At 44.1% G+C, this 23626-nt stretch overlaps 1 protein-coding gene and 1 pseudogene across 1 annotated transcript; both read right to left on the bottom strand.

The window, feature by feature from the left end:
* Positions 1–496: 496 nt before the first annotated feature.
* On the bottom strand, positions 497–3607 carry TCL1A (TCL1 family AKT coactivator A). The gene is made up of 3 exons (XM_055304422.1): positions 3488–3607; positions 971–1141; positions 497–553 (listed from the first exon to the last, which is right to left on the bottom strand). Exons 1-3 carry the CDS (start codon positions 3605–3607, stop codon positions 497–499), a joined length of 348 nt encoding a protein of 115 aa, XP_055160397.1.
* A 7550-nt stretch (positions 3608–11157) lies between these two features.
* Positions 11158–11561, bottom strand: LOC129496344 (60S ribosomal protein L32-like; annotated as a pseudogene).
* Positions 11562–23626: the final 12065 nt, after the last annotated feature.

Below are 23626 nucleotides of genomic sequence, written 5' to 3'. Positions count from 1 at the left end.
CCGGGGTGGAGGGTGGGTGCGAGTGGAGCTGCTGGGGGTAGTCTGGACGGGGAGCTTGGGGGTCAACCTAGGCCCCCAGGGCTGAGCCCCTGCGTCTGAGCCGGGGCAGATGACCAAGAGAGCGGGCGGCCTGGTGTCAGCGCACTGGGATTGGGAACCCGGCTCTGTGACCTGCCCCAGTTATGGTGCTTCCTTGAGGCTCGTTTTTGTAACCTAGGAAATCGAGTAATTCCCAGCTCAGTCGAGGTGATGATCAAGTGGGAGCACCCATAACGTGCGAGGCGCTGCACAGACGTGCACCCCTGCGGGGAAGGGGGCTGCGGACAACTGACTAGCCCCCAGGGTGGTAATGGGGAGAGCAGGGACCCTGAGACCCTCAGAGGACAGTTCTATCGGGGTGGGAGTCAGCACTGCCTTCATGAGAGAAGGGTGGTCCTTCATCCCGACCTGGGCACTCTGGACCAACAGGTGCTGGGTCCTGAAGGTACTCACCTGGTCACTCATCCTCCAGGTCTGGCAGCTGCTCCAGGAGCATGTCCTCCATGCCACTGAGCTGCACGGGAGAAGCGGGTGAGAGGCCCGGGCCCTAGGAAGTCTCCTTCCATCCTTCTATTCCTGCCTCCCGGGCCTTTCAGGAGCTCGGAGCAGCAGGCAGGAACCTGCCTGGGGGCGGGGAATTCGAGAAGCCCCTCTTCCCACCAGCCTTCACCCCCTGACTGCCCATCCGAGAGGCCTCCCTGTGGCTGAGACCTCAGAGTGTGGCCCAGTCAATGTCTTCTGATGTCTCCCCAGTCCAGTCCTTGAAAAACCTGCAGTTGTAAACTCCTTCCACTTGTTTAGCTTTTGGTGAGAGATGGAGGGAATGGATTGACCTTAGAAGCCAGACATGGGGGCCGGGGGGCGGGGCAAGGAGGACAGGACAGGCCCACCCAAGATGACTCGACGGTGTCCGGGAGGAGGACACACTTGCCTCAATGTGGTACACTATGCGCCAGAAGCTGGAGTCTGAGCCTCGGTATCTTCTTCCAGGGTAGAGCTGCCACATGGAAGGCAGCAGGCATGGGGCTAGCAGGCTGGGGCACCTGGCCTCCCCTAGGGGGACATCTTCCTGACGCATGAGTACCTGGAGGCTGCTCTCCGTCTGAAGGGAAGGGAAGACCAGGGCATGCCTTCAGGGCCCAGGCTCCCCAGCACACAGGGTCCTTCCTGCCACCCTCACGGCCCAGCTGACATTTGAAATGCTGGCGATCACTCTTCCCAGCAACTTCATCCCTTGCGCCAAGCATGCCCCTCTCAGGCATCGGGCCAGGCGGAGATGACCGGCACTCACATGAGTCTAGACACCCAGACGGGGCCACACCAGGCCCACGTCTTCCTGACAAACTGAACATTCGTCCCTGAGCTTCCTTAGCTGCAGTTTCTTTGATTCTTCTTTATTTTGTCACAGAGCCCAGCCCCTTTTATTTATTCATTAAAAAAAATTTTTTTTTAAGTAATCTCTACACCCAACACGGGGCTTGAACCCACAACCCTGAGATCAGGAGTTGCTTGCCTCACCGACTGAGCCAGGCAGGTGCCCACAAATGCCCCATTGAAACAAATTTCCCCAGCACCCACAATCAGGTGAGAGACCACTTCTCCCCATCTCCACCAATGCCCCTCTACTGCAGTAAGCTAACCTGCCACCTCGTTGGTCATGTGCCCCACGATCAGCTCACAGCACAGCAGCCAGGGTGTGCGTCTAAAAATCATGTCACCTCCTGTTTGACACCCTCCAGTGGCTTCTCATTGTGGGCAGAAGAAACTGAAGCCTTTACCATGGTCCACAGACCCACTAATGTGGGCCCGTGCCTCCCTCATCTCTTCAGTCCTCCACCTCCCACCCTGTTCCTCCACCTCCCACAAAGGCCTTCTTGCTCTTTCCAGGACATGCCACATCCCCAGTAATCTCTTGCATCTGTGGTCCTCTGCCTGGAACATTCTCGCTGAGATCTACACGCAGCTCACACCCTTCCTTAGATAGGTTTCTGCACAACTGTGTATCTACAGGGACAAATTTCTGCAAAATCCAGCTCTATGAAATACACATGAGGCCCGCACATCTAAAAGTGAGACTTAACAAAGGTTTCAAATAAAATGATTGGACAAAAGCATGGCAAACAAATGCAAATTAATTCTCTGACGGGGTCTTGCCTGTAGACCCCACGCCACTCGTTACTGCCTCTCATCCTTACACAACTTACCACCAGCTTCAATTATTTTATTGTTCTGCACCCCTCAGCAAGCATCAGCTTGCTGAGTAGCAGGATTTTATCACATTCCCCACAAAACCTCATAGCCTGGAAAGCAGGCTGGGTCTATAAACTAGGCATTCGTGTCTGCTCAAGAACTACTTTTCCAAAGTGGAAATCATTTTTTGTTTTTGTTTTTTTTTGTTTTTAATTTGTTTTTTGTTTTTAATTTCCCATCTATGAAATAAATTAGAATCGTTAAATAATTCAGATCATCCTGCAAGATATGAGTGGAAATCACCATTCTTGCTGTGTTCGTTTATAGTTTTCTAGAGCCTCTAGACCACTTTTAGTCTGCGTGTTCATTTTTTTTTCTTATTGTTTTTTTTAATTTTTTTAAAAATTTATTTATGATAGTCACACAGAGAGAGAGAGAGAGAGAGGCAGAGACATAGGCAGAGGGAGAAGCAGGCTCCATGCACCGGGAGCCTGATGTGGGATTCGATCCCGGGTCTCCAGGATCGCGCCCCTGGCCAAAGGCAGGCGCTAAACCGCTGAGCCACCCAGGGATCCCTTCTTATTGTTGTTTTTTTTTTTTTAATAAATTAATTTTTTATTGGTGTTCAACAGTCAAGTGCCCCCCTCAGTGCCCGTCACCCATTCCTTCTTATTGGTTTTAAGTCAATCTTTACATATTAAGGGCAGCCCCGGTGGCTCAGCGGTTTAGCACGGCCTGCAGCCCCGGGTGTGATCCTGGAAATCCTGGATCGAGTCGCACGTCGGGCTCCCTGCATGGAGCCTGCTTCTCCCTCTGCCTCTCTCTCTCTCTGTCTTTTGTGAATAAATAAATAAAATTTTTTTTTTTAAAAAAAAACTTTACATATTAAGAAAACAGGTCCTTTCAATCACATGGGCACAAAGCCTGCCCCACATTGGGCTAGGGGGTATGTTTCACGCAGCATCTATGATGACAGTGCAAAACCCTCCGCTTTGTGGTCTTGGTGTCCTGTGCCCTAACCAGAGATTTGAAACGCCAAGAGACACGGTGGTGGGGACCTGGGATTCCAGGCCTCTCACGTCCTGCAGAGCTACCGTGATATTTTTTTACCTTTGTTCCTAATTCGGCTTCTGCACCGCCGCGTTCCGGGTGAAGGCTCCGCTGCCCCCCACCCCCCGCCCGCACCCCGGAGTCGGGGCAGGTGGTCCCACCCCGGATGCCCACGCCGCGCGCCCGGCCCGCCCCGGGGCGGCTGTACCTCGATGGTTACGGGCAGCCAGGTGCGCTGGTTCTCGTCCACGTACACGGACGTCTCCCAGATCCACAGGTGGTCCGGGTGCAAGGCCGCGTGCGCCCTGAAGAACGGGAGCTCGCCCATGGCGCCCCGGGGCACGGGCGCGGGAGCCTCTGCAGCGCGGGCTGGGGCGCGCAGGGTCGAGGTGCGCGCGGGCGCCCCCGGGCGGCGGGGTGGGAGGGGCCGGGCGGGGGAGGGGCGGGCCCGCGGGGCGGGCCTGGAGCTGGTCCTGCAGCTGGGCGCCGGCCGGGCCTAGGCTCCCGGCTGTCCCCGCCTCCCCGCTCCCCGCTGCTGCTGGGGAGCCACCCCCTCGTCCGTGCCGAAGGCCTCTCTGCTCTCCGGGGCGCCCAGACCCCACTGTCCGAGCCCGCCACTGCGTGTGTGTGGCTGCTCAAGTCCCACTCGAGACCGGGACGCCAGGCCGCTGCTGGGAACTCACAGTCGATGCCAGGCAACCCAGAGCCGGGCCCCCCTGCACATCTTCCCGGATCATGCGAGCCTGAACGAAGCCTGGACCCTCCCAGGTTCAAGCATCCCCTTCAGCCTCTGGATGGGGTGTCCGACTCGGTCTCCTTGGCCAAGTGCTACTCATGAAGCCCCGACACCCCACTCACCCCCACCCCCCTCCGCAAACACATTTTCCCCGGCTTTGATGATGGTGTGGTCATCTAATAGCTATTGTGAAACACGGTGGTGAAGAAACATGGGGTTTTTTTCCCCTTTTACAGGCTTTGAATTCATTGCTGAGCACATCCTTCAAAATGAATGCTTGAAAAGAATCCCTTCTCTCCGCCCCAAGATCAATGGAATTGAAAAGTCCCTGGGTTTCATGATCAAACCGGCTCTCTGTGAATTACAGCAAACAAGGAAAACAATGTCACTTCATTTTGCAGTACACCGCATGCCCATTAAGGCAATTAAGAAAATAAAGTACAATGAGAAACATGTAAAGCGAGGCCCGGCCTGGTTGCTCAAGCATCACCCCTGGCTGCAGTGTGGTGCTTCACCTTCCAGCTCCTTCCTGACTCTCTGCCCAGGCACTAAGAAAATACTCTGTGATCTTTCAAAATATCACAGAAGTGAAAATGAGCTTAACCCTGATCCCCTGACAGCAAAGGTATGTATGTGCTGCTCTGCCCACTCCAGACAACCTAATTCCCAAGAAAGTGCTGAGGTGGCCTTCAGTAATGGAGATAAATATATAATTGGATTTACCAGGAACACAAAAATAGGAGACAAAACCCAAGCCAAGGTGGAGTGGAGGAGGCAGACGGGAGCCCAGCAAACCTCCTTCCCGGAGCAGCCTCTGGTGGTGCTGGTATTTCATATTCAGACTCGTGGCATTCAGAGTGATTTCCCTGTGGTTGGTTCTTAATTCCAGACCCAGGTAGCCACTGGGAGCAAGATAGTATGGTAATGGCTGGGGAATCAGCCCTGTCCTGAGCTTTGAGGTCAGAAACAGTGGTAACAAGTCTGGCTTAGACAGTGTGGCAAGGGAAGGAGGTAGCTAGGAGCCGCGTGGCCACTGACCCAGCCACATCGAGGATGCCAGGACCCAGAAGGCCAATTTCTGGGGTCTGCCGATTTCATTACTACTCCTTCTGCTCTTCGGAGAGGCCACAATAGTAACAAGTAACAGAGCAAGAATCACACTCCTTTGCCTGAATATCCTTCTGAATGTTCTGGGAATATATATATACGATCCTTACACAACCCAGAGTCCTTTGAAAGAACAATATATGTCTTCAGCGTTGCACGAGAGCTTCTTAATATTGAGCAAGAGTGTGCATCATTCTTGTGTAGGATTTAGAGAGTCACTTGAGAGGGGATTCCAAAACATGAAAGTGGCACAAGATGACTGAGGAGTTCACGGGGCAGCATTGGGGGAAGGGGGGTGGGGACCTTGGGTCTTCTTTATGGAAATCCATGAGAAAGGAATAGCTTCTGTGTGGTCTAATGGACAGGCAAGCTCTCCAGCATAAAATCTACCCCATTTTAGGGGGTCAGAGGTCATTGGACCTAGCTTTAAAGATTTTTTTTTTAAAGTTTTTATTTTTTCATGAGAGAGAGAGAGAGAGAGAGGCAGAGACACAGGCAGAGGGAGAAGCAGGCTCCATGCAGGGAGCCCGATGTGGGGACTCGATCCCGGGTCTCCAGGATCATGCCCTGGGCTGAAGGCAGATGCTCAACCACTGAGCCACCCAGGGATCCCCTGGACCTAGCTTTAGAGTCATATACTCCTTTCTGGCTCTTTCCTTTATCCGTCTACAAACGCCCTGAGGACAATCAAGTGGTGTTTCATTTAGAAAGTAACACAAAGCAATTATTTTGATTTTTTTTTTTAAAAATACATAGAATCCTTAACTGATGCTTTCATGTTCTGGCTTTACCTACAGTTTCAGCTCTGCCTCTATCATCTGTGAACTTGGGAGCTCCTTTCCCCCCTTGACCTCATTGTCACACTTGTGTAATGAACGGGCCACACTAGGTACCCTTGAAGTCCATTCTAACTCAATGGTCCCTGATCGTCTGATAAAGTTGTCTAGTGGGAGGTTAAGAATGGCTTTGGGCAGAGTGGTTCTGCATATGAAGGACCGCAATGGAATTCGTTCTTCAGGAGGATGGAGGACATCTTCTTGGTTGAGTCCCAAGGAAGAGCCTTGAGGGTGAGTCACGACCACTTAGTGTGTAGCTAAGTCTGTCCAGCTAAGTCTCAAGCCTTCCCCCAGATCAACTGGGTCAGAATCTGCATTGCAACAAGATCCCCAGAGAACTGGTGGGCATGTTAAGCACTGGTCTACATGGGGAGGAGCAAGGGGAGAGATGATGGGTGTCAGCCTCATTCTAGCACTTCCCTCTAGATTTCTCTAACTGACACATACCTTGGATATGTGTCTCTGTATCATTTAGTTTTAGGCTCTCTTATTTTCTGTCAACATCACTTCTAATATATAAAGCGTTTTCCTCCTAAAACCCTGGTCATCAGTGTCATCCTAACCATTGGCAATGACCAGCAAGCTGTAAAGAAACTACCTAGGGGGATCCCTGGGTGGCGCAGCGGTTTGGCGCCTGCCTTTGGCCCAGGGCGCGATCCTGGAGACCCTGGATCGAATCCCACGTCGGGCTCCCGGTGCATGGAGCCTGCTTCTCCCTCTGCCTGTGTCTCTGCCTCTCTCTCTCTCTCTCTGTGACTATCATATAAAATAAAATAAAATAAAATAAAATAAAATAAAATAAATAAAATAAAATAAAATAAAAACTACCTAGGGCTCCATAGGTGTCCAGGCCTCTGGACCTTACGATGAATCATCCCAAACCACTAAGATAGTAGATTGCAACCATTGCTGCTTATTAGAATCACCTGGGAAGCTTTTATAAATTACCTGTGCCTGGACTACACTCCAGACCGTTTAGCCCAGAATCTCTGATACTGAGGCTTTGGTGTCCTTTCTTCTTTTCTTTTTCTTCAAAGGATTTTTTCAGGTGATTCTAATGTGCAGTCAGGATTGAGAACCGCGTCTCTGAGATTTGAGTGACTGTTTTTAAGGTGCAAACAAGAATTATAAAACTAGATAACCATGAAAATGTTAAAGATCTTCTTTCTACCATCAATTCTCATTGCAAACTTCACCCAAGCACACACTTGACTTCTCTCTCTATTGCCCTGATATGTAGATGTTAAGACATCCGTGCTAGTCACCTAGAGTGGATTTTGTTTGTTCTGACATCTGAATCATGTTTTAGATAATTAAACCTGATGATCAAGTGATCCCAGGGGGAAAGGAATGTTATGGCCTTTTCCCCAAGGGATGAAATTTTATCTGTGGATTGATGGGGAGTGTGGGACAAGTATATTCCAAGTGGAGCTCAGAGACTGGTCATTGCCTTGCCTATTGCATGGCTACTATCTCTCTCTTCAAACTTTACAGAATTTTCTTTATGTTTTAAACATTTTTCAAACTTTTCAGTGTGTATGGGGATCTTGTTAAGATGATTCTAATTCAGTAGGATTGGGTTGAGACTCGGCATTTCTAACAAGGTCCAAGTTGAGCCTGAAGCTGATGGTCTGGGAACCACCTCTAAGTAGCAAGGCCTTGTACTAACCCCAATACACACACCACAAAAATGCAAAGGATACCCGTAGCCCCGACTCAACATGCACCAAATAGTTGATGCTGACAAGTTGGGGGCATGAGCAGCATGTAGTAGAATTTCAATAGACACTTTGAGCTAGAAATGAGGCATCAACTTGCCCTGATGAGTTAAAGTTTACCTCAATTTGTATCAGAAATATTTCCCAACCCTGGGATTATTTCATACCTTGGGTATTATGCCCACAGTATTGCTGGTCCTACATACCGGTTTGTTTCTGATTCTTCCACCCTCAATTCTTCTATAATTTAATTCCGTTGCATTCATTTGACCTCAGAAAAATATTTCACATCTCCTTATTCCTTTCAGAAAACTGGCTCATAATCTTCATCCATCTCACAGATATAAACTAAGTAGATTAACTAGGTACTACTTTCAGTTTATATGATAGCTCTTGACCTAGATTTTCAATTTATATGAAAATCTATATGATAGAATATATGATAGCTCTTGACCTAGATTTTCAATTTTAGGATATTTTATTTTTTTCCCAAGAAAGTATTATTATTTCCTTCAGATGAATACCTACAAGTAGGATTGCTGGGTCATATGCTAATTGTATTTTCAATATTTTGAAATTATTAATGAGTCTCTTTATTTTTTAGATTTATATATGTTTTTAATTTCTGTATAAGTGTTATATTAGTTTCAAATGTAAAATATAGTGATTCAACAGTTCCATACATTACTCAGTGCTCCTCACAATAAGTGGACTCTTCATCTCCATCACCTATTTCACCCATCCCCCTGCCCACCCCGTCCTCTGGTAACCATCAGTTTGTTCTCTAGAGTTAAGAGTCTGCTTGTCTCTTTGTTTCTTTGTTTTGTTTCTTAAATTCCACGTATGAGCATAATCATATTGTATTTGTCTTTCTATAACTCCATATTTCACTTAGCATTATACCCTCTAGTTCCAACCATGTTTTCACAAACTGCAAGATTTTATTCTTTTTTATGGCTGAGTAAAATTCCATTGTGCATATACACCATATCTTTATCCTTTCATTTATCTATGGACATTTGGGCTGCTTCCATACTTTGGCTGTTGTACATAATGCTGCAATAAGCATTGGGGTGCATGTATTTTTTCAAATCAGTGTTTTCTTATTCTTTGGGTAAATACCCCATAGTGTGATTACTAGATCATATAGTAATTCTTTAATTTTTTTGAGGAGCCTACTTACTGTTTTCCACAGTAAGACACCAGTTTGCCTTCCCACCAATAGTACATGAGGTTCTTTTTTTCTCCGCACACTTGCCAACGCTTGTTTCTTGTGTTTTTGACTTCAGCTGTTCTGACAGGTGTGAGGTGATATCTCATTATGGTTTTGGTTTGCATTTCCTTGATGATGAGTATGTTGAGCATGTTTTCATGTTTCTATTGGCCATTTGGCTGTCTGCTTTGGAGAAATGTCTGTTCATGTCTTCTCCCCATTTTTATTTGGATTATTTGTTTTTTTTTTTTTTATGTATGTTGAGCTGTATCAGTTCTCTATATATTTTGGATACCAATCCTTTATTAGATATGTCACTTGCAAGTGTTTCTCCCATCAGTAGGTTGTCTTTTAGTTTTGTTGATTGTTTCCTATGCTGTGTAGACTTTTTATTTTGATGTAGTCTCAATAGATTATTTTCAATTTTGTTTCCCTTGCCTCAGGAGACATATATAGAAAGATATTGCTGTGGCTGATGTCAGAGAGATTACTGTCTATGCTCTCTTCTAGGAGGTTTATGATTTCAGGTCTTACATTTAGGTCATTAATCCATTTTGAGTTTATTCTTTTGTATGGTGTAAGAAAGTGACCCAGTTTTATTTTTTCCCACATAGCTCTTCAGTTTTTCCCGGCATCTTTTGTTGAAGAGACTATCTTTTTCCCATAGGATAGCCTTACCTCCTTCGTAGAAGATTAATTGATCATATACTCATGAGTTTATTTCTGGATTTTCAATTCTATTATTTTGATCTATGTGTCTATTTTTGTGCCTGTACCATGCTGTTTTGATAATATAGCTTTGTAGTATATTTTGAAATCTGGTATTGTGATACTTCCAGTTTTCTTTTTCTTTTTTCAGGGCTGCTTTGGCTATTTGAGGTCTTTTGTGGTTCCATACAAATTTTAGGATTGTTTGTTTTAGTCCTGTGAAAAATACTGTTGACAGTTTAATAGGCATTGCAATAAATGTATAGATTGCTTTGGGTAGCATGGATATTTTATCAATACTTGCTCTCCTAGTACATGAGTATGGAATATGTTTCCATTTGTATCCTCTTCAATTTCTTTCATCAATCTTTTTGGTTTTTTTTTTTTTTTAGATTTTATTTATTTATTCATGAGAGAGAGAGAGGCAGAGACATAGGCAGAGGGAGAAGCAGGCTTCCTGCAGGAAGCCCAAAGTGAGACTCGCTCCCAGGACTCTAGGATCACACCCTGAACCAAAGGCAGACGATCAAACTTTGAGCCACCCAGTGTCCCACTTTCATCAATCTTTTATAGTTTTCAGAGTACAGATATTTCACTTCCTTTGTTAAGTTTACTTCTAGGTATTTTTGGTGCAATAGTAAAGGAGATTGTTTTCCTAATCTCTCTTTTTGCTATTTTATTATTAGTGTATAGAAATGCAATGGATTTATATATATTGATTTTGTATCCTATGACCTTACTGAATTCGTTTATCAGTTCTAATAGGTTTGTTTTTTTTTTTTTTCTTTTTTGGCGGAATCTTTAGGCTTTTCTGTATATAGTCTCATGTCATCTGCAGATAAGTTTTACATCTTCCTTCCTAATTTGGATGCCTTTTATTTATTTTTGTTGTCTGGTTGCTGTGGCTAGGACTTCTAGTACTATGTTGCATAAAAGTGGTGAGAGTGGACATCCTTGTCTTGTTCCTGAGTTAAGGGGAAAAAGCTCTCTGTTTTTTACCATTGAATGTTAGCTGTGAGGTTTTCAAGTAAGGCCTTTATTATGTTGAGGTATGTTCCCTCTAAACCTACTTTGTTGAGGATTTTTTTTTAATCATGAATGGATATTGTACTTCATCAAATGCTTTTTCTGCATCTACTGAAATGATCGTATAGTTTTTATCCTTTCTCCTGATGCAATGTATCACATTAATTGATTTGCAAATATTGAACCACCCTTGCATCCCAGGAATAAATCCCATTTGATCATGGTGAATGATTTTTTAAAAATATATTGTTGGATTTAGTTTGTTAATATCAATTTCAGGATATTTTTAAAAGGATTCTATCAGTGTCATGTGGAACTTATTTTTATATATGAAGTATACAAATATTATATACTATATACTGAGATGTATATTTTGTATACTAGGGTCATAATCTAGTTGCATGAAATTTTTCCAAATATTTAACCAATTTCCTAAACAATACTGAATAATTTTTCCTTACACAAGATTTCCTTTTTTTTTTTTTTGGAGTTTTATGGTTTTATTAACACAAATATGACACGCATATAAGCTGTCTATTCATTTTACTCGTTACACAGCCTGGCATTGGGATTGGTGACTCTGATGGCCAGCTGGGCTGCTCTTTCCACAATGGCTTTGTGGTTCTTGGAGGATACATTGTGAGCAATCTCTGCACAATAAGATTTGCACATCAGCAGCACTTCAAGCTCCTTGAAGTTGTGGAGTAGGAACTTCCAAAAGCCACTGGGCAGCATGTGCTTTGTTTTCTTGTTGCTCCCGTAACCAATATTGGGCATCAAGTTCTGGCCCTTGAATCTTCTGTGTACCCTATTGTCAATGCCTCTGGGTTTCCACCAGTTGCGCTTAATTTTGACAATCAGTCTGACTGGTGCTGGATGAACTTCTTGGTCCTCTTTTTAATGATCTTGGGCTTCACCAGAGGTCTGAGGGTGGCCATGATGCCCAGCAATCGATGGCTGCCACCCCCACAGGCAGCGCGGAGCAAGAGTTTACACAAGATTTCTGACACTACCAATATTGAATATGAAGTTCCCATGTAGATATGAATCTGTTTCTGGACTCTCTTCTGTTCTATTTACCTGTTACTGTGGTAAAACCACACTGAAAAAGGTTATGAATTTGAACTTGAAATACTTGATGGAATAGGTCCTCCTTCTTTGTTCTTTTTCAAATTTGTACTTTTGTTTCTCTGAAATTTTTTCTTAAAACTTTTGGGATTTCTATTGGAATTTCATTTCATTGAATTTGTACAGTTGAGGTAAACCTCTTCTATTCTTTAATAACATTTTATGATAGCCCCCATAAAGTGTTAACATATGTTGTTTATCTTAAACTTCTGGGTATTTTCTACCTTTGTTGCCTTTGTGAATGGTATGTTTTAATGATACTTTCCAGCATAAAATTTTGATGTTGACTTTGCCTGTAGCATCCTTGCTAAATTCGTATTAGTTTCGATGGTTGGTTTATCTACAAGTAATAGGTTTTTTTTCACCCCTCTTTTCCAATCCCTATGCTGCTATCCCATGTATGTGTATTCTTCTCTCTGTGTCTCTAATTCTTTTTGTCTCATTAACTTTTAGTGTTTGTTAAAATATGTTAAATAACAGAAGTGGGTGATGGCAGGCATTTCTTTCTTGTTCCTGTCTTTAATGAAACTCTTCTAAAGTTTGACCAGTAATCAGGATGTTGGATGAAAGTTTTGGTAGATTTGCTTTACCAATTTGAAAAGATCCAACCTTTCTTAGTTCTTAAACTCTTTACTGTATATGTTGAATGGGGTCGGGTACCTCTTCTATTGAAATTATCTACATCTGTGGTGAAGCACATCCTGCAAGTTGCCTACCCTACTCTTCTTTCTTGCTGCAGAACCCTCACTTACTCTACCTCTAACCTCTGTATGTAACTGAGAATAAAGATGACCCAGCTAATGGATATATCCTGATTTCTCTAAGACAGTGCTTGGTTTGGAGTGGCCACATGCCTCAGTTCTGGCACATGAGACTTCAGTTGGTTTTTCTTTAGAGCTAGGAAGTGCTTAGCTATTATTTATTCAAATATGTTTCATTCTCTCTTTTTTTTGTGCTTGTCTTATTGTTTTATTTTTTTTCAACCAAAGGAGAAAGAGCAGGGTAGCATGCTTGCAAAGCAGTACCATCTAAATGAGGTGGAGTAACAAGATGGGAATTCCCATGCCCAGAGATAGTTACTATTAGTGGGAGGGAAGAGTAGTGGGAATGGACTGGTGGCCCTTCACAAAAGGATTAGCTAGAATTTTATAGCACAAGCATTTGTGAGCATTTTTCTAGCTGATGTGAAGAACTCCCTCCACTCCCCTCCACACCTATCACCCCTGGTTGAGGGGGAAATGACATCTATTCTCTGGGGAAAAGGTAATCAGGATAGGGGTTGGGGCAGTGCCCTGGAGGGATAGCAGTAGAGGGAGGAACAGTGAGTCCATAAATAAGTAGAGAATTCTTACCCACTGGACACCCAGCCAAACTTCTTATCCCTGGAAAGGAGGAAAAACATGTCCAATAGAAGTTCTGCCCATCCCAACATCTTGGAAACAAAAATAATACAATTGTTGAGACAAAAGACTTAGTAGATATGTTGAATATCCTGGAAACCTGGAATATTATCTGGGATTCTTCCTAAATGTGCCAGAGATGAGTAGAAAGGTAGACATTGTGAAGTTAAGAGATGTGGAGGATGAATGTACACTTACCAGGATCTATGTCAGAAGAATTCCAGCAGCAGAGAAAAGAGAATAAAAGAGAGGAAACATTCAAATGAGTAACTGAAAAATTCCCAGAACTAAAGAAGATTGGTGTCATCAGAACAGAATAAATAAGGGGAAAGATATCTAAACACATCATTATAATAAAATATCAAGGATAAAAGTCTTTAAAAATTCTGTCAACAAAAAAGAAGAAAACAGATCAGAGAGTTAAATGCATACAGATTTCTCACTGACTGCAATAAAAAAGTCTCCATAATTTATTTGAACTAGAATTATATATCCAGCTAAACTATCATCCAAATGTGAAGATGAAATGTGAGACCCTCACACTAGACCCTAGACCCTATATTGGTACACAGAGGTAGCTCTTTAGTAGGAAGTGAAAAAACTCCAGAAGAAATAAATGAGATACAAGCCACAGTGGAAGATCATCGACAGCAATAACAACAATATTGTCTAAAAGTAGTTCTGCATCTTTTCCTTAAAATATGGAAATAAAATTCTAGACATCAATATGGAGTGGAGATGGGGTCGAAAGAATGAAGCAATGTAAGTAAATTCCAAAGTTCTTTTCTTTTTTTCCTTAATCTTTTTACCTTTTTTAAAAAATTAAGTAATCTTTACCCCCAACATAGGATTAAAATCCATGACCCTGAGATCAAGAGTTGCACACTCTATGGACTGAGCCAGACAGGTGCCCCCACCCCCTGCCAAGGTTCTTTTCTTTAAGGGGAGAATAAATAAATTGATTAAATTTAGATGTTATGTTATGGAAAAAAATATCTTTAAATGAAAGTTTAGGGCAACCAACGGAAGTCTAAAAACAGGACATGAAGAGCTATCTGTTTTTGTAAATATAGGATGAAATAGATAGTCTGAACAATATTTCAGCGGAAAACAATGAAAATTTTAGATGAAACATGTCTCAAAAATCTTTTTAAATGCATCACTGAACTGACAAGGAAGTAATAAATCAGAGGCCAAAGCAAGTGAGAGCAGAAACCCAAAGAGGTAATGGACCAGCCGAGCAGTTTATACCCTGGGGACGTGTGCTAAAGCCTGGCAACCTTGACCTTCCAATTTACTTTTGGACATTTCTTAGACAGCAGTACATTTCATAAATGGTTATTTACTGTTACTTCTTATGTGTTTTTCTCCTTCCTGGTTTCACTTCGTGATTCCTCTTAGAACACTTTTATAGAAGCCTCCGTATGGTAAATTTCCACGGATGTGCCACCCAATATGTAGCCCCTATTGATATGCGATTATTGAGCACTTGAAGTGTGGCTAGTTTATACTGAGATGTGCTGTGATGTAAAGTACACACAGGATTTCAAAGACTCAATACACACAGGTGCACACACACATGTGCACATACACAGAATGCAGGATTGCCCTTGCCCCAAACCCACCAGCTTCCTTCATTGCACTTTGCAAATGTTTGCTTTTAATCTTTGTCAATAGTCATGAATTTCTTGGGACTCTGTGTGTGTGTGCTTTGCAAGCAGATGGGCTCTGAGTAGGGCCTGAGAGGCTTCCCTAAGAGCAGAAACCTGAGCTGTCACCTGTAGGCATTACATTATCCCAAAACTCCAAAGAATACTTTTCACTGACTCTCTGGTTCTGGAAAATCTTCTGGATAATTGAGGCTGCTCAAGGGAGCTCTGGGCAGGGGGGATGTCACAGACCCTCTCCATAAAAAAGGACATTACTTTTACATTTAATAAAGAAGCTGCAATCAGGGTAAGTAGAAGGGAACTCGGGTACTAGCCACAGCTTGACTGCTTCATGAGTGGCATGGGTTTTACTCCGTATCTACCTTCTTATTTTAATTTTTATTCTATTTTTACATTCTTTCTCTTTCCTTTCATTTGTGTTTCCACTCAATCAAGCATTCCACCCATTACAAAAAAAAAAAAAAAAAACTAACTAAAAAGGTCCTTCAACCCCTGAAAACACCATTTGGTCAAATTAGGAAAACTTCTTTCCCAATCAGAGGAGAGTGATCCATCAAATCAGCTCTTCCTTTGATTAATTCAGAGAAGGTAGCCCAGACAATCACTGAAAAGTACATCAGGCTTGGCAATGGGCAGCAGGTCGGCGGGGGGGCACCCTGGGGCTTGTTTGACTCCACTCAGGACCTGGGATGAATGCCAGAAGAAGTAAGTGTGGGACTGGGTTGGTGTGTTGGTTACCTTTATGTCTCAGTTTGACTGGGACAAGGGATGCCCAGAGAGCTATTTAAACATTATTTTTGAGTGTGTCTTGAGGATGTTTCCTAAAGAGATTAGCATTTGAGTTGGTGAGATGTGTAAAGCAGATGGTCCTCCCCAAGGTGGATGGGCATCATTTTATCTATTGAGGATATGAATAGACCAAAAAAGTGGATGATGGTTGAATTTGCTCTCTGCCTGACAGCTTGGGCTGAGACACTGATCTCCTGCCTTCAGGTCGTAAGACCTAGACTAGAACATACACTATTGACTCTCTGGCTTTCAAGCCTTCAAACTGTGTTGCTATCTTTCCTGGGTCTCCAGCCTGCAAACTGCTGCTCTTAGTGCCATAACAGTGTGAGTCAATTCCTCAAGATAAATCTCTTTATCTATCTCTATGTCTCTATGTCTGTAACTATCTATCATCTATCTATCTATCTATCTATCTATCTATCTATCTATCTACCTATCTATCATCTATCATCTCCTATTGGCTCTATATACCTGAGAACCTTGGCTAACACAGATGCAAGGTTGTGGGGTGGGAGTGGGATGTAGGAGTTGAACACTCAGGTGCACCTGAACAGGAGGCACACTGGGATCTGGAAACAGACCTGCAAGGGTGGAAGCTGAGATGAGACCAGATGTTTCCGGTAGGTGAGGCCACCAGGTGGTGCACTGAATAAATGCTATGAAATGGAGCTGGGAAGATCAGCCAAGATTACACTAGATACATAAACGTGGATTTTAAGCACGTTATTATTAAAGGGTGTAACTGCAGAGAGAGCTTCCTGGAAGGTTCATTAACTTTGGCAAAGTGGAATAAAAATAGCAACATTATTTATTTGCATTGCTGGGAAACGAGCTGGAGATAGCAACCTGAAATTCAAAGTTAGGCATCAGGGTCCTGGAATTGTCTGCAAAGTTGGGTTTATATGGAAATACATGACTTTCTTTTAGGGAGAGTGTCCAAAGGTCTAAAAATTACCTATCACGTGATTTTTTTTTGATAGCTAATGTTTTTCCTTCTCTTTTATGACAACTTAGGAATATCATTTATGAAGGGAAAAATTATCTCCCTCCAGAGTGTGACATCTGTCCTTGAGTTTGTAAAGACAGTAAAAATCAACAAACCTCTTACTGACTCTATTAGGTTAAGGGATTGATTTTATTATGATTTGGAAATGTTCACCCAGGCTAATTTCCCCTAATAGTTAAAGACTGTACTCCCCTCACCCCCGCCCCACCATGCCTTTTTAGTTCCATTTACTTCCCAAGCATTTATTTGCGTTCACTTTTCTTCCTGTGACCCACTACTTCCTGACAGTTTCTGTATCTCTTAATTTTTCTAATCTTTTGTCTAATTTTGCATGATGTCACTTGGATAAGGATGACAAGGGCTGTATAACAGCCATTTGTCTTAAAGCTTAGCGGCGTCACTAAGATCTTTTTCATTTTCTGGTCACTGTGCCAAAAAAATGGACCACTGGATTATCTGAACATTGCTATATTTTGTTAAAGCCAAGCAAACCAGTTGTGACAATAACCTTTGGAGATTGGGATGTATTTCTAGAATATCAAGTCAAAGAGTTACTGTTTTTCCCTCATTCTAATTTATAACCCTCTGCCATTGGTTTTATCTCTTCTAGTGCTGCTAGAGAAAGTCATAGAATCCTTCTGACTTAATACATTCATCATGTCTGCCCAGCACTTAGCTACCTTGCTAGCTTATTATATTACTCATATTGAAGATTTCAGACTTAATCCTTTTTTTAACTCCCCACTTGAATGTAAGCTCCATAAGGGCAGAGACTTCATCTTGTCTCTTGTATTCTGAGCGTTTAGGATTAAAATCTGCAAGATATTACAGAAAGAAATAAAAGGAAACCTAAATAAATGGAATGATAGTGTGTATCATGGATCAGAACACTCAGTATCATGAAGATGTCATTCAAAGAAATTCCAATCAAGATCCCAACAAGTTGTTTTTGGTTTTGGTTTTGTTTTGTCAGAAATTGACAAGACAAGTTGATTTTAAAATTCATGTGGGACCAGAAGTACCAAGAGCAGCCAAGGCCATCTTGAGGAAGAACAAAGCAAGAGGACTACCAGATAGAAAACTACAATAATTAAGAAAGTTTGGTAGATTCAAAGATAGAAAAGCCCAAGAATGAGATAGCATAGAGAGTCCAGAAACAGATCCACAAAAAGGATACTACAACCAATGGAGGTAGAATGCTTTTCTCAACCAGTGGTGCTGGGTGAAGCAGATATACACATGAGCCAATATGATTCTTAATTATTACTTCATTACAATATCCAAAAATATTTCCAGATGGATTGGAGATTTAAGTGAGAATGATAGGAGCACCTGGCTGTTTTAGTCGGTAGAGCATGTGACTCTTGATCTTGGGGCTGTGAGTTTGAGCTCCATGTTGGGTGCCGAGATTACTAAAAAAATAAATAAAAATCTTAAAAAATGAGAAAGGTAAAACAATAAAGCTTTTAAAGGAAAATATAACAAAATCTTTGAGATCCTGAAGTAGGCAGTTTTATGAAGTAGAACATAAAATCACTAATCATAAAGGAAACAGTAATAAATCTGGACTATATTAAAATTTAAAAAGTCTTTTTATCATGATGCACTATGAAAAGGCAACTCGCAAAGTGGGAACAGATATTTTCAGTAAAAGTACCTGATAAAGGACCTTAACACAGCATATAAAAAGAACTTCTACAAATCAATATGAAAAAGAGGCAACCCAATAGATAAATGGGTAAAATACTTCAATGGGGACTTCACTGAAGAATAGTTATCCAAATGGCCAATAGACATATGAAAATAAGTTCACCTTCGTGAGTCATCAGGGAAATGCAAATCGAAACCAATATGAGGCATCACAATATACTTACCAGAATAGATAAAAGGAAAAAAAGAGAGAAAATACCACATGCTTGTGAGATTGTGAACAACTGGATCTTCCTACCCTGTTGGGACAATTAGTAAATTCATTGACTTGGAAAGCAATCTGGTAATTCTATTAACGCTGGAAATATGTAATCCTATCACCCAACAATCCCATTCTTAGGTACAGACCCAACAGATACACGTACATATGTCCACCAGAAGGTGTGTACTAGAATGTTCACTGCAGCACTGTTTCAAACAGGCTCAAGCTGGAAACTACTCAAACACCTGCCAGTGGTTGAATGGTAGTCATTCCATTGCGGTGTATTAGGATAACGGAACACAACTTACCAATTAGAATGAGCAAACTTCAGTTATACACAACACAACAAAATAGATGAATCTCACAAACATAAGGCTGAGGGGGGGAAAATCATCCATGGATGAACTCGCAGACATTGTGTGGTCAGAAGAAGTTAAACTCAAAGGAGTACATCCTCCATGACTCCGTTTCTCCATTTACAGTTGCATTTATGAAAGGTACAAAAAGAAGAGAAGCTAAGCTACAGTATTAGAAGTCAGGAGAGTGGTTACCCTTGTTAGGGAGGGATAGTGACTGGAAGGGGGCCCTTGGGGAAATGTTGAGGGTCTGGTCATGGTCTCCTTTTTGAGGTGGGTGCTATTTCCACAAATGTATTCAGTTTGTGCACGTTCAACATGCTCCATATTCCCAGTACTTGGCATTTTGCTCTACATATATTTGAATGAAAACTTTCCCTGTTATCAAGCGACCATCAAGTGTTGGATCTTAAGGAAAGAGAAGTTAATGAAATGCTGACAATTAGGAACCAAAGGATTGTCACAGGTTTAGATGCTATGGAGCTTGGAGGTAGGAGTAGTCCTTTGGGTCTTCCTGGAGGAAGGGGTGCTGGAGTGGCCTCAAATAGCAGACAAACTTTGGATGAAAAAGAATAGGCTCTTTGGCTCCAGCCAAAAAAAAAAAAAAAAAAAAAAAACAACCTTTGAAAAGTAGATCAATGGTTCTAACATATTCTTTTCTACCCACGAAGGTCTTTCTGACCAACCTAGCAGAATTCTTTTTTTTTTAAATTTTTATTTATTTATGATAGTCACACACACACAGAGAGAGAGAGGCAGAGACACAGGCAGAGGGAGAAGCAGGCTCCATGTACCAGGAGCCCGATGTGGGATTCGATCCCGGGTCTCCAGGATCGCGCCCTAGGCCAAAGGCAGGCACCAAACTGCTGTGCCACCCAGGGATCCCCCTAGCAGAATTCTTGAAGGAAAAGATGAAAAGGGAATTTTAGCAGGGAGTAGTGGGCACGGAGAAAGGCAGACATAACTAGAAGATCCTAGTAAAATTACTTTGCTTCTCCGAATCTGTTTCTTCATCTGTGAAATGGAAAAAAAGTAATGCCCCTCAGAAGGTTGTGAGAGTTAACTATGTTGGTTAGCTTAAAAAAAAAAAAAAGTTAGTTAAAAAAAAAAGATGAGCCCTACCTGGCCTTTATTAGTTTTTAAATACTGTATTAGATTTGGGGTTTCTGGACTTCATCTCCTGGATGCTCCCCAAGCATCTGTGGGTGACAATGATAAATATATAAATAGCAGACTCCAGCCTTCCTGTCCCTCAGGTTGGAATTGCTTGTTAATCAGCACAGAGGCTGAGGGTACTGGTGCTGGGATGATTCACAGAGTGCTGGAGTGGGTCCGGGCTCGTTATGCAGTTTATGAATTTAATTCCCTTTGGCTGCTCCATGCCCAGCCTGGAGATGAAGCAGCACTTTTATTTGAGGACAAGAAGCCAGCTCACAGTGGGTTCTCAAGTCCCCCAGTGGCAAATGTGCTTGGTTTGTCAGAGTCTTCAAGGTTGCTCCCTCCCACGGAAATCCTGGAGGTGCAATGTCATGAGTTGCAGGACTCCCAGGAAACGAGAGATGGACAGTGAACTCAAATGTCTATCGCCAAGTCTGCTGCTTCTTGGGATTTTTACCACCTCTTGCCTGGGCCGCCGGTGACAGCCTTCTAAACTGTCCCCCTGCCTCCAGTGTGTCATCATCGCACCCACTGTCGGAGTGAGGGTAAGGCTCCAGCTGCAGAGCAGGCTAGACACGAAGTTCAGCTCCGGCCTTGCTGAGTGCTGGAGTCCACTGAGGTGGTTGCTGCGTGCCGGGGCAGGGATGATGGTGGCACAGTACCAGTAGCTCGATGGGGGCAGATGAGCTGTTGGAAAAGCTATTAAGGAAGTAGAGTCAACAGAAAGTAAGTGGAAGCACCATGAAGTAGAGTCAACAGGAAGTCAAATTAAGCCAACAGAAAATAAAGCAGAGTCAACAGGAAGTAGGGTAGGACTTAGGAAACCACAGAAGGAAAACTATCTGGTTGGGTGTGTGTGTGAGGCAGGGAGAGTAAAGAAGGGGAGGGAGGAGTGCAGGGCGTGCCTCACCAGGCTCTTTCCCAGAACTTCTGTGGATGGGGTTGCCATTGGTGGTGATGGGGAAATACAGGAAGAGGAGCAGTGAGGCCCCAGAGAGGAGAAAAGGAAATGGACAGAGCCCAAGGCCAGGAGGCGTTATGGAGTTGGCCACCACCGTGAGTGACTGCTTGCTCAATCCCATGGACCTTCTGAGTCATTTTATGAAATGCTTCCTAGGACTGTCCCTCTGCCTGAAAAAAATGAGGGGCATCAGGTCCTATCCTATTGGTCAAGAGCTGCCCTGCAATCCCATTGGCAGAAGCAAGAGTGTCCAGGAGGGTGACACCCATGAGAGAAGCCTGGGCACAGGGGGCAAGAAGATCATGGCCTGAAGCTGAGACTCCTACCCATTGGATTCAACATCTACTTCCTTTGATAAGTCTACAGGGGTTACAAGGGTGGCATCTTAGCTCTGCCACTTGCTTACTAGCTTATGACTTTGGACGATGCCCCATTTTCTTATCTGTGAAGTGGGGATCATAAGAGCACCTCCCTGCAAGATTGCTGTGGAATCAAAGTGAGCAAACTCATGATAATGCACTTAATTTAGAGCAGCGTCTGACTCAAAGAGGTGCTGCTAGCGATTTGCAGTGGAGCACACACCAGCTTGCTAGATAATTCGGCTGTTTGTCATTCCTTCAAGAGCGTGGGCCCCTGAGGACCCGAGGCAAGTCTGTCCTATTTTGATATATTCACCTTGACCTCAGAATGGGCTCCTCCTGCCCATCTCCTCATGGCCTCACCTGTCTTCCAGCTGCTGCTGGGATATCCACTCCCTGAGCTTTGACCAGCTTTGTGCCGGTGCTTTGTCTCAGCCAGTGGGAATGACACTGCTTTGTATTTCTGCAAAGGCACTTTCGTGCGTGGTTTCATCAGTGCTGGAAATACAGGGCAGAACTCCCCATCATTATCTTCATTTTACTGAAGAAGAAACAGAGGCTGACAGAGGTGAAGTGTCTTTCCCCTGGACACGCAGGGGATCCAGTGGGGCCACTGCAGGACTCAGGTGCCCTCTGCCCCCATGAGTGGGGGCACTCATTGCTCCAGGGCAGGAATAACCAGCAGGGCCTGTCCCCAGGTGAGCCAGGTGCCTGTCCCCAAGTGAGCCAGGGCCACTAAAGACACTCAGTTTTATCTGTGGTAAAGTCCTCCCTCCACTAAGAGTTGGCTTGGGTGACAGAAAAGTTTGGATTCCTCAAGGCTGAAAGCCAATGCCACCTGTAACAGTGCCTGCTGATTCCAGACGTGGAGGGAAGTCCTCGTTCTCCTTCAGACCATATCTTCTGGGTCTTTCTCCCAGAAAGCCAGCTGCGGGCTGTGGGCCACCAAGTTTAGGGCAACAGCCACACTTCAGATGACAGAAGACATTTGTGTGCCATTTGGTTTGAGTCAGAAAAGAGCGCTTTTCTGCTGAATATAGGAGCCAGCCTCCTCCTGGTTCTGAGGGCAGGTGGGCCAGCCCGGGTGAACCGTGCAGCAGATGGGTGCGAGGTGCTTACCATGAGAGCCTGTAGGGACCAGGCCACGGACCAGCCTCCGAGGACCTGTGTGCGAGTTCTACCTTCCGCTTACTCACTGCACAGCCCGGGGGACTCACTCCTCTCCCGGCTCTGAGCTCCAGTGCTCCCGCCAGCCTAGCGGTTGAGGGCGTGGAGTGTGGAGCCAGCTTCCTGTGAGCTTGGGCAGCTGATCTACCCTCCTGTTGCTCAGTTTCCTCATCTGTAGGCAAGACGTGATAAAGGGGCAGTTGGGGGGAAGCCTGGGTGGTTCCGTCAGTTAAGTGTCGGCTTTTGGCTCAGGTCATGATCTCAGGGTCCTGGGTTCAAGTCCAGTGTGGCGCTCCCTGCTCAGTGGGGAGCCTGCTTCTCCCTCTCCTCCCCGCTTGTGCTCTCTCTCAATAGCTCTCTCTCTCTCTCTCTCTCAAATAAATAAATACAATCTTTTTTAAAAGGAAGGGCAGCTGGGGGGATGGATGGGTTAACACTGGTGAAGTGATGGGGGCACTGGCACACGGGGGCACTGAGGAAGGCCTCCTCTGATAGTGATTCAAGTGGGGGTGTCGCTTGCCCACTTCTGAGACTTGTGGGATCAAACGGACACTCTGTAAAGTGTATGATGAGGCACAGCATCCATCAGAGACAGACGCTCCCCTGCTCGGAGGCCTTCTTCCTTTAAAACCTGCTCTCTGGAGAGGCTCTGGTGCAGGGCTGTCAGCCGCGCTCCCCATGGCGCAGGGTGTCTGATCATGTCCTCTGGCCTCCCACGCTTGCCACCACCCGTGCTTCTCCCTGTCCGTGGCATGGGCTCACTGTCCTGGCTCTTGACCCCCATTTATGGTCAGGCTTAGCGTGAGCTCCACGTGGCCTCACCCATCCTTAGATGCTCATCTTAGTATCTTGACTCTCTGGGAACTCCTTGAGATCAGAGACCAAGTGCCATTCATCTTTGTATTCCCCTGAGTGCTGAGATTAGTGCCAGGCCCAGTGGAGATGGCCAAGGAATGATAATGATAAATAAATCCATAAACATATACATATATACATATAGTGCTCTCATGCTATACATTTATATATTCTCATATATATGTAGTAACGTATGTACTGCTACACATAGTATATTATATGATGTAAGAAACGAAGGTAAA

Source organism: Nyctereutes procyonoides, unplaced genomic scaffold, assembly GCF_905146905.1.
Source record: "Nyctereutes procyonoides isolate TBG_1078 unplaced genomic scaffold, NYPRO_anot_genome, whole genome shotgun sequence".
In the NCBI taxonomy this organism is placed as follows: Eukaryota; Metazoa; Chordata; class Mammalia; order Carnivora; family Canidae; genus Nyctereutes; species Nyctereutes procyonoides.
This window is presented reverse-complemented; position numbering and strand designations above follow the sequence as displayed.